This window comes from Sphaeroforma arctica (assembly GCF_001186125.1).
Source record: "Sphaeroforma arctica JP610 unplaced genomic scaffold supercont1.1306, whole genome shotgun sequence".
Lineage (NCBI taxonomy): Eukaryota > Ichthyosporea > Ichthyophonida > Sphaeroforma > Sphaeroforma arctica.
The window spans coordinates 424-12,363 of record NW_014039252.1 but is presented as its reverse complement, the minus strand read 5'-3'; the positions used below and the strand labels follow the sequence as shown (position 1 = coordinate 12,363).

At 47.6% G+C, this 11,940-nt stretch overlaps 2 protein-coding genes across 2 annotated transcripts in view; both read right to left on the bottom strand.

Moving 5' to 3' along the window:
• Nucleotides 1-475, bottom strand: part of SARC_10577 (hypothetical protein) — a 4,016-nt gene extending 3,541 nt beyond the window's left edge. The window contains exon 1 of the mRNA XM_014295376.1: nucleotides 326-475. Coding sequence (XP_014150851.1) covers nucleotides 326-444 — 119 coding nt within the window. The 5' untranslated portion in view covers nucleotides 445-475. The remainder of the gene's footprint in view (nucleotides 1-325) is intronic.
• Nucleotides 476-1,087: 612 nt separating this feature from the next.
• Nucleotides 1,088-11,736, bottom strand: SARC_10576 (hypothetical protein; the record flags this gene model as incomplete). The annotated part of the gene is made up of 8 exons (XM_014295375.1): nucleotides 1,088-2,183; nucleotides 2,533-2,689; nucleotides 2,939-3,239; nucleotides 3,448-4,950; nucleotides 5,223-9,885; nucleotides 10,014-10,139; nucleotides 10,517-11,188; nucleotides 11,383-11,736. The coding sequence occupies 8 exons, from the start codon at nucleotides 11,734-11,736 to the stop codon at nucleotides 1,416-1,418; spliced, it is 8,544 nt and encodes a 2,847-aa protein (XP_014150850.1). The 3' UTR covers nucleotides 1,088-1,415.
• Between the last annotated feature and the right edge of the window lie 204 nt (nucleotides 11,737-11,940).

Here is an 11,940-nt window from a genome sequence, read left to right as displayed (position 1 = left end):
TATATATATATTTCTTTGCTTGATAAACTGAATCGATGTGTTCATGTAAGACCCTATATTTGTTCGCGGACACTCAATTCATTTGTAAATCGCATTAAATATGAGTGTATAAAAATATACATGTAGTTGGCTTACATGCCCTTATATACCAGCATTCAATATCCACGAGGAGAGAGCAACAATGCCGTACATAAAACATTTACACAGAAACTCTTTCATTCTCATATAAGCACAAGTCACAAGGGGAAACTGTGCATCACTAATCAATATGCATACGCACGCACAGATTAGTATATGAAGAGAAAGCGAGGATTCATGCACATACATGAGGACAAACACGCTCCAGGAGAGGTACGCCAGCATCAGCCAATTATGAGCTTGTTCACGCACTGGGAGGAACAAGTCCAGCGCATACTCCTTCGCGGCAGGCAGTACATTGTCCATATCTAATGATCTAATGTTCAGATCATCGGCGATGCGAATGATAATCACACAAATCACATCGTTCGATATTTATATTTATTATAGATCGTGTGCTTATCAGCCATCAGCTGATCAGGCACCATAGTAGCACAGCCGATTCTCCGAACACTTAAAAATTTCTCAGCATATTCCTTATCTATGGCATAAAGCACATTCGATTTCTTCTTTTTTTATTGTAAAAAACAAAAACAAATACAAAACAAAAAACAACGTGACTTACACAATTCTTCCAGATCTGCAGAGCGTTGTAGAATGTATGTCCATTGACTGCGTCATATGTGTGTACATAGGTGTAGTTGTATGTGCTGTGTCTAACGTCAACACAATAAAGTCATTATGATGTGAAGAATAATAGATTTTGTAGACAAAAAATAAGACCATGCGTTTGCGAGCCACGATTGAAATTAGACAGAATTTCAGTACCCACAATGTAAATATGTATATCTTATTCTAAAAGAAATTTCTTCCATTTGCAAAAAAAATCGGACAGCCCTTGTGCCTTTTGGAGCCTCCAGCCGAAGCGAAATGAGATTCAAGTATATTATCGACTGCTACCAGCTACCCAACACTAAATCCATCCCTAGAGTACTATATAGATAATATGCGCAGGCAAGTCAGATCGACGTGTTTAATTTCAAAGTATTATGATACGTGTACTATTTCGGAGTAATACAACGCTATCAAAGCAGCCCTGGCTTGAGAAATCAGAGCCGTGTCTATTTGACCACATTCACCCTACCGGTCCTTCCGGCATGGACTTGTACGCCTCGCGTCGACAGAAAGTGGATACACTATCAAATTCGAGAAATCAGAGTCGTGCCTATTTGTCCACATTCACCCTACCGGTCCTTCCGGCATGGGCTTGTACGCCTCGCGCCGACAGAGAGTGGATACACTATCAAATACACTGGGAGAATACGCGGTTCCGGTGACTAGAATGACATATACGAGAAGGTCACGTCCTGGTGATCACCACTGCTTCTGCGCGAGCCATCACTCGCATTCCTGTCATCAACAGTGTCTGGCGGGGACTGATCGGTGTCGTCGTATTGTGGCGAGTACACCGTACCCGTTCGCGACGATGGCAAGTAATTACCGGCCATTTTCATACCCGAGCTGCCTACGCTTGTCATGCTTGTTTTGTTCACACTGCCTATACTAGAACTTATACTTTGGTCCAGACTCAGACCGGAACCCGTGCGGCTCGCATCCTCTGCTAGATGCTGGGCACCGTAAAAAGGTAGCTGTCGATGTTCGTTGAACCTCGTTTGTAGGCCCGAGTACGAGTTTTGCATGTCCTCTGCCGAGGGTGCATGAGGCGATTGTGCGATACCATAGAATTGCTGCGTGGGCACAAGACTATTCGATTCTGACAAGCCTGATCTCAATTCAGCACTATCCGTCGAGGTTAACCAGCTGGAGCCATCGTGACCGGTCAATGTGAGTGGCGGCGTATGACGTCCCACTGCAACATTAGCAGAGCCCACCAAGCTGTGCGAATTGGTAGCATGTGGCAAGTACGAGTGGTGTCTGTTGAACTCTAATCTAGTCTTTGAGTACGAGTTCGATCCAGATTGCATGTCAAGTGGGAGCTGCGTGCCTTCGTGAAGTACGTTGTTCATGTTGCTGCTGAAACCCATTGCGCTGCCCTGGCTCGGGGTTGTTGTGAGTCCCGTGTTGAAGGCGTTACTATTCCAAAGCTGTAAAATTGTTATCGCGAGTGGAATATGAGAGTTATATACTACTATAACAACAAAGTTGAGAGGGTTGTTTGTTTGCAATCACTACTTGCGGCCACCCGATCCAATTCTTGTAAATTGGACAGAGAATTCAATTTATGACAGAAACATGCCTGTACGATCTCGAGTTTGTACCAATCACTGGCGTTATAACTAAGCAAGAGATCTCAGGGGAAGTGATCAAGCTCTCTCACTTAAATATAAACCTCGAAACACAATCTGATATAATTTCGAAACAATGTGAATCAACAAACATTCGGAGGTGGTAGATGGGTTCATATCACAGTCGCTGGCTCCGCGCTATACCTACCGAATAACCACTGAAGAATGAGTTGAGATCACTCTGTTCTGTGCTCTGCCTATGTTCGGTGCTCTGTTGCTGATGTCCCTGACGATCCCCAGGGGTGCCAATCCTCGCGGCTTGGACTTCGTTTCCATTATCAAACATTGAAGAGTCCGATTGATTCCTGCAAATTTTAAAAACAGAATTTGTTAGAGCGAAGCACATCACCCAAAATCATAAACTCTTAACGTTGTAGTACGAAAGTCCACGACAACACTTAGATAAGAAATTGTTTTTGATATTATGTACCATCGTCTAAAATTGAAAAGAAAAGCAAACATTTAAGCTCAAAACTGAAGTTCGATTGCAGCCCCTGTACATCCTTTATGACTAGTAGTAGATGAATAGACGTGTAGATCACAAGCCAACATACCGCTTAGACATCCTCCGCTCGCCCCCAATCGCCGCCGGAACAGGCCCATTCCGCCTGACTTCACCCGAATCGCTGTTTGCTAGCAAACCACCGTATGAGACGGAATTTGCAGTCACAGAGCTCTGCAACCTATAGGCTGGGGCGTAGTTTGGTGCTGAAACGAACTGATTAGGTGACTGCATGCTTCGACGTGTCTGTTGATAAGACGAGCCCACATTTGCGTTGGCATAGGCAGGGTCATAACCGACGGTCTGGGATATGCCCGAGGGATCCGTCAACGGTTGGTGAAGACGTCCATCTGCTGAAGCAAGAGGTGCAGAGAAAATGAGTCAGCGAAAACTTCATGAAATATCCACGGGATCTACAGAAACTTTTAATATAGGAGAGTGGGAGACATGGCAAACATCGCAGGTGAACCGAATCCAACCCATGAACAGCAAAAAAACAAACATCAGATGCATAGACCATGAGACTTTCCAATGTGCAGTCAAACTCAGGACACAACATACCATTATCCGCAGCTGAGCGATAGTTCTCCGAGTTCTTGAAACCTGTAGGCCATCCGGATCTATCTCTGTTTATCGGCTGGCTTAGCTGTCCCGAGTACGAGCCCTCCCTACTCGCCCGTGCATACCTGGGTACGTCGCCTTGCTGATGTGAATTGTTGTACGACAGACCTGTAGTGCTTTCCATTCGCGACAACACCGCATCCTCGTCAATAGGCGGCGATGTGTGTGTGGGCTGGTAGGTTTGTGCACGATTCTCTGGTGCAGGCATAGACTCAGCGTTATTTGAATACTGGTACTGGTACGAATGCTGCCGTTGGTGTTGTTGGTGTTGCAGTTGCAGTTGCTGATGGGTTTGACTCCGCTGTCGCACAATCCGCTCGTGGTCATCTACTGAGCTGTATTGCTGATTGTTCGGCGGCTCAGACCGGAATTGATACTCGTGTACGGGCGCCGGTGCTTGATACGAGCGGTGCGATTGTAGATGGTGCGGCTGCCCCTGTCCACCCCTTTCATCCTTTATATCTAATTCCTCATCCGTTCGTATTTGTGGTGTCACAGCTGTGCGTGCGTGCGTCAGATTCTGCGCTGACGTGGTACTGCCCACTACATACACGCCATCCACAAACTCTCCCGCCTCATCGCCGCCACCGAACGCACGCAAATCTTCGCCTATAGTACCGCTAGGGATACTCCCGATCGAGTCATACAGAGGTGATGTTTCGCCCACAGGCCCTTGATTCGACCCCATACGACTGCTATAGTCCGTGTCTCTATATCTATCGTTCTCGCTATTCGCCTCAGTCAGACTCGCAGTGCCACTAGCAGCGATCAACGGGCTCGGCTCCGGTGTGAGGTAGCCATTGTCACTGCTGGCAGCAGAATGCACAGATTGTCTTTCAAAATCTACATGCGAGTCCTTCCAACCCTTTCCGTTCATTCTTACACCGCCACTGGCGCTACGCTTACCACCCATTGTGCTGGTATCCGCTTCAACCTTTGTTGGCGTGTTGTGTGGTACACGTCTATTGCCGACACTCTCATCGCCTGTAATATACATATTGGATGTACTGCCACGATTGTTACCTGCAAGCGCTCCAGACCCAAACTGTGCTTGCTTCTCTCGCCGATTATTCTTACTATTCCGCTTTCCCATCTCCTTGGTTTCATTCAATTGCGAGGATTGACTTCTGTTCGCATACTTACTGGCAATTCCCCCAGTCGGAGACTCGGGCGGCGCCGCACCATTGTTGACACTTGCAAACACGTTCCTCAACGACCCCGCGCTCACCGCACTGTTAAAAGCATTCAGTGATGGCGACGTTAACGGAGTAATGCGCTGGGCTACTAAATTTGGTTCTGACGCCGCTGAACCTTGCTGTGCTTTTATCTGAGGCTTCACCACCTTGGCCCACGATACACCAGCGCTTGCCGGGTTCGGTGATCGACAGGGAGATATCAAGGTGGCACCCGTACCAGAATCTCGATTGGATAGCTTCGCACGATCTGTATGAAATTTCATTAATGGCTGTATATCTGAGATACGGATACGAACGAGAATCTGTTACAATTGCATTTTCGCTCTTGAGTTGTTTGATATATCGAGCCTCCGTTTGCTGCAAAATAATCATAGAATGTACTCACCAGAGCCGAATCTAGGAGGACACACCAACTCGAACATAGTGATTCAATAGTAAGAGCTTGACTCTACAATATAACGACTAGTAGGAACGAATATATACTCGCCACTGCGCGTCAAATAAAAGAAAAGCACATACCTGTAGTGTCATCGCGATTCAATTGCTTCCCTCCCGCGCCTTCCCGCTGCTTATCATCCTTACCGCTCATCAACGCAGGGCCAGATACAGCCTTACTTACAGACTTCTCACTTGGTGCATGGCCAGTAGCACCACCTTCAGACGAATTCTCAGCACTCAACCCATTTCCAGTAGTCGTGCGTATACTACTAGATCTCGATACGTTGGCTTTGCCTGTATCTTGTTTCTTCCCATCGTCCATCAATCCGGCCGAGTTCATATCGGATTTCGACAATGTTGCAGACAGGCGTCTCGGTTTACCCTTTGAAGTTGTTGCAGTGCCACTAGCGATACCATTACTCGTCTTGTTTCGCTGAGGACTAGCAACATCAGGCGGTACGGTGTTAAGTAGTGGCATACTATTCTTTTTCTTCATCTTGCCGTTGTGTCCACTGACGGCGGGGGTTGGCTTTGAATTGCTCGAAGCAACGCGTGGTGTAGGAGGACTCGCCTTCGACAGTTTCGACTTAATAGAAGTGTTATTTTGTGCACTTGCCACATTGGATGCTCCTTTCTTGGTTTTTTTGCCACCGGTTGATACATTCTGGTCGGTGTTGCTCCCCGTCTTCGGGCTATCGTTCTTCGGTTGTGCGAAAGAAGTTATACTCACCGGCTTCAACAGTGCCTCAAAGTTTGTGGTTGGTGCAGATTTGGTGTCGGCTTGCTTATGTGTCCCGCTGGAGTCACTCGGCACTGCGCTGCACTGCTCCTCCGTGCCAGTGGCCGACGAGGAAGCTGCCGATAAGCTCTCGATACCCTTTCCTTTTTCGCTAATATCACTTGTGAACGAATCCATACTTAAATCATCGTTTGATTCGTACTCGTCACTCGAGGCCGAAGCAGAGCTCGTCGACGACGCTGTTGAGTTGGTGGTGAGAGAGGTGTCGGATGAGAATCCTTCTCGGCTATTGGCGGGGTAACACTGACTCATCAGCCTATCATACTCCTGCCTCTGGTGCTGCAGCCATGTGCATACGCTATTCGCTATCCCATTCAAGTACGCCACCGAACCGTCGCGCTGAGACACCGACACAAGAGCTAACACAACAAGTGGCATTGCCACCAGTGACACCGTACGCACGAAATACCAATCATCCGTCGTGTCTTCCCACATATTCAACAATGCCTGCCAGACTGTATCACCCTCGCCAATACGGATTCTCCTGTGTGCCGCTGTTTCACGCGCGAGCCAGGAGCAACTCTTGTAAACTTTTTCAGAAATTTCTCCGTGTAGTTGAAGATAGAAAGAATGGTCTGTGTGGCCAAGATTGGGGCCATTAGGCCACAAACCCATAAAAGCTGATTCCGAGACTGCTTCTGTGGGTGCCTCCGCCTCTGGAGGGACAAGGCGTGAAATGATCTGCAACTGACTCTCAATTGACATATTGGCGAAACTCGGGTGGAATATGATGTCCACAGCGAACGACTCACCCGGATAGATGATCTTGTACACCTCCATACTCTGCGGTACGTCATCATAACCGAACTGGAAGCCCGGATCCCTGACGTCCTCAGCGGGGTTTCTCGGCTTTATCTTAGCCTTGTCCATCACGATGTGAGTCTTTCGACTTCCATGTCCACTACGTACATTATCCCATAGTTCTGCCGCACCCTTTATTCCAAAGAAACCGCCAGTCGGCGCATCGTCCACACCTTCCTCACCCTTCTCTGTGCCATCTCCATCTAAAGGGGGTTTCAATACAGCGCTATGAGACAGCGAAAAAGCTTCGCTATTGCGCCCCACAACTCGCAACTGACGGACTTCCATGGCGACAGTTCCCGTGTTGTACAGAAGAACACTACGAGCCAATGGGAGCATATTGAGCACTCTTTTAACCTTCTTCTCTCCTTTCACACCTCCAATTGGCGTGTGGTACTCAACCATATTCCTAAACTTTGAGTCTTCCGCTCCCAAGATATCACCCGTTGTTTCATCGCCCAAACTCGTACCGAATTCCAAATTGAAGGCCTCCAAATGCGATGCACAAACATCAGCGTCGAGCTCCGGCAATTCAAACAACATTTCACTGGACGAACGGGTAGTCTGGTACGGAATCGACAGCTCACCGTCAGCGACTTGCCCTTCGAGTCTGAGGATTGTCAGAGCTCCCAAGGAGTTGTGCACGAGTATGAAAGACGGAACACGACTCCGGAATGTGGCTTCATAGATTCCCATTTGTATTTGGTCGTCGATATACACTACACGATCACCGTCTGCCACCCGATCCTCGCACATGGGACATACAAATTTCGGTTTGAAAGTTATCTTCACTAGGCCCGTATCCCTGCCACGCACGCCCAGTACGAGTTGATTGGCAAATTTATTATCCCAATCATCTTCTTCTGCCTGTCGGTCCGAGGCACCTGCATTCTCACTCGCACCACCAGCCGCTGTATCACCGGTGTAGTACGAGCCACTCTTCGCGTGCAAACGTTGATAGGTGAGTTCGTCAGAGTTTGGGTCCTCGGGTGGCTTGATTATGTAGTGAACGAAATTCTCGATAGCCGCCATCATTTCTGGGTAGAGCAACAATATATGATTGTACAGCTCAGGTGCTCTATCCTTGACTTGCTGCGGCGTGAATAATTTGACCGCGATTGGGGTATCCACTGGGTTGTGAATCTCAATGGATTTCATAGTAGTGGAGCCAATCATAATCGGTAAAAAAGTAACCAGATTTTCAGGGAGTGGATCCGGCCTGGTTAGCCTGAGAGTATAGTCCACCGTATTGTTGATCTGTACATCAGTATCGTAGCTGAATGTATCCACCCACCCTTCGTACTTCATCTTGTTCAGGACATTGGTCCATTGCCAGTCCATGTCAATCAGAGCTTGCCAGCAGTCTTCCAGCAACGGCAGCTCGAGTGCAGCACGGATCTTCGCGTGACACAAGGCCTGTGTGCTGGGCGTGTATCGCTGCACTATAACACCGTCACTGATATAATCTCCGTCACCCTCTTCTTTCTCATAGTTGGTTCTGCTGCCTGGTGCATTGTCACCGGCCGCCACACCGTCTGAGAAGCACGCCTCCTGTAGTGCAGGTGTTAGGAAATTCGCAGCATTGACCATGTATTTGAACTTCTGGAGAGGGGTGATATCCAGGTAACCAATAACGTGTTTACTCTTAGGTTCCATGTGTTCGCCCGCATTGTTCAGTCTGAATTTGACAAAGGGAATGGTTGGTGGCAAGCTGACTCCGGTTACGCCAACTTTTTGGGTGTAGTTGTTGTAAACAGTTACAGGAAAGGAATTCATACCACCCGCGTAAACTTCGTCAATTCGAATCACCTGGCTCCCAATTTTCTCTAATTCTGGCGGCAGGTCCGCTGCTCCAGACGTCGTGAATCTCGTGTAAGGTAGATCCAACGAACCTGGAGTAATCGTAAACGAGTACGGTAGCTGCAGCTTTCCATGCACAGCCGTCATGTAGCCCATGGTGTAGATAAACTTGAGGATCCCTTTGGCCTCTCCTTCAACCAGCTTCGTCGCATCCATCGAGAGTATAAACTCCACATGGTGCATGGGTGGGATGTGTATCTTGTCTCCTGTTCGCAATCCTCTTTCCTCCATTGGCGTGTCCGTGCCAGACGTCGAATCCGGCGACCGTGAGACTTGACTCAAAACTTGCTGTAAATTAAAATCAGCTCGTTCATATGGATCCACGTTCGAGATACTATTCACCGACAAGCGTATACTTCCAATGCCTTTGTGTATCAAATTCACGGTAGCCTCCGCGGATTTAACGTTGTAATTTGAAACATTGAACTTCAAATTACTGATTCGGCCTGCGCCCACTAATCGCGAGAGCATGAGCGAGTACGAGTCATGCTTCTTTCCACCACTGGGTTCGACTGAATCTTTTCCTTGCATGTCGTCCACATTGTTATTCCTATGACTTCTGGTACTTTCGACGGCATAGCCGGTATTGTTCCCAGCCGCAGCCATGATAAGTCGCCCCGTGCACCCTACCAGAGTGACACTCGTAACTATAGACGCATTGCTGTATATGTTAAGTATCGTGCTCACATCTTGTACTGGCGTGTCCGCCACTCGACTATAGACGACCGCGGCAACTACTGCCACTTCCCCCCTGCCAATGACTGTCCCTCGAGCCTTATACGACACCATAAAGTTGGGTGTGTCCGGGCCGCGAACTAGCGACACATCGTAAATAGCCACCGGAAATTTATAGTCGTTTTTAAAAGCCAGCAACCTCTCCTGAGGCGGTGCATCGACACCTCCTATAAAGACACTACTGTCGTGCTCCTGCAGCGCAAGGTCTCCGATAACAACTCTACCGTAGAAAGGTATCTCCAATCTCAACGTGTTGTTGTGACCATTGTCTGTCTCCACAACCACGAACCCCCCGAAGATGCCGTTTGTGGTGGGTGTGACGGTAAGCCACCCCACAACTGAGACGACGTCCGGATGAAGCTCGGTATCTTTGTACCACACATGTGCACCCGTAATCGCTTGATTAAGATAAACATTCTTGACAGTGGTGGCAGGAACGACCGTACTGATGATTGGAATAGGCCTTGAAATGGGCTCATTCAATCCGTTGATTGTACCGAAATCGATTGCTCGATCTATACAGATCATTCCGGATGCCACTACGTTGATCTATCGAAGAAGAAGAAAATCAGCAAAAGGACGTCAATATTGATCAAAGAATCATCTGGTAAGCGAAAGTGGAGTAAATACCGTAAAAACGGTTACACACAGATACCGTTCACCATGCCAAGACTTACCTCGACTGGGATGAGAAGCGGGATTTTCATAAACGTCTTAACGCCTCCACGATATTGGTCTTTTGTATTCTTCGTACGGTCGCTGGCGCTGCCATCTTCTGTACCATCAGCATTAACTTCATCGGGCTGTGGCAAAATTGCGGATTGTGAAAGTTAGCACGCCAGACTGTACAGCGGCGATATAAATGATGGGACAGATACAGCATACAGATGTGTAGACACTATTTGGAATAAAGGGCTGTAAGAAAAGGGTGGCACCCTATGTGAGACTTCCGCAAATTGATTGTGTAACGAGGACGCGATAGATTTCCTGAAAGTCGCGTCAATATCACACCGAAGAATTGATTAGAGTTGGAACATAGTAGATTTAAATACCCAACTTCGCCCATATTATATGAACCTAAACACAATATATATATATATATATAAAACAGAAAGTACGAACAATATATATATATATGTATATATATATATATAACAGAAAGTCGAACAATTTTACATACATCCGTGTTAGCGTCTTGTAAAGCATCATCACCGACCAATCCTTCAGATCCCTGATCTGACTCTAGGAAATCGAAGTCGCCCAGACTCCAGTCCGGCTGATCAGCACTATCCTCGCTATCGTAAAAATCGTTTTCGCCCAAGTCGTCCCAGCCATCCACTTCCGGGAACACATGTACATCATCCTCAATATCGTAGTCACTGCCGTCGTACTCAGAGTCAGCTTCCTGGGTGTTCGCATCATCTTCACCAGCTGCAGGTGGCTCCAAATCACCTCCGAGCATTGCAGAGCGCGACTTCTGATCTCCCTTGACCGCGTCTGTAGCCCGCATAAGGCTCAGAGAAACATAGCCATTATGCAGCCCCACCATATCAAGCGGAACTCGCATGAATGCGATCTCCTTCCACTGGTATGGATGTATGGACCACACTGACCAAGTCTCGTGGGTTTTGTATAGGTCTGATGGGTTGGTTTCTAGCTCTAGACCTTGGCCTATCGTGAAGCTCTCAACCACGTGTAGCGTAGTGTTGTGTGGATTATACAACGTGATTGCAGGCCCAGACACGTCAACACCCAATGGCATGGTCCAGCCTCGTATAGGTTTAACCTTGTATGGTGACCGGATACCTACGCCTTGCATTTTCATCGTGATATCCCCGATATTAGTTCGTATCTGTGAATTTATTAATACAATATACAACGTTAGACCGCCTTTTTTTTGGCACCTGCGATCAATGGCCACACCTATGTCAGATTCTTACTTAAAGTAGACATTTCTTACTCTTATAGTAAATAGTTGATGCGATTTAAAAATATCACGAAGCAGACTTACCCCCCCCACAAAAAAAAAAAAAAATCTGGACCTACCAGCAACTGGCCTTCGACGTAACCGAACACCTTGGGAAGAAACATGACACGGATCAGCGTCTGTCCACTATTCTCCTCCTTTTCCGCTATGGCCTGAAACTGGTTATCCTTAGTACGAATCTGGTGTATCGTAATAGGCAAACCGGCCTTGGACGACGCCAAGTTTATAAACACAACATTAGGCGAGCACAGAGCGATCCGCCCAAAGTTGACTGAGCTCGGGGTGAGTTTGTACATACTGGCCTCGGCAACCTTACCCACAAAGTTTGGATGATTCATATTGTGCCGCACTTGACCAGTAGTCCGCCTATGTTCACTCGCCACCGGCGATGGTCGCCCCCCCTTGAACCCCATCTCCGCCCTCTTCGTGTCAGGGGCATGACAGTCTGGACACGAACCCGAGAGTCCATGGTCATCTATGATCTCCCTAAGCGACGCGGCCGTGTCTGGTTTGAGGTCTGTTGGGTAAGTTGAGAAGTCAATGATGAGTTAGAAATCTAGTACAAAATACATATCGTTCAAGATCGGTTGGGGAGGGTGAGTAGTTACAAATGGATT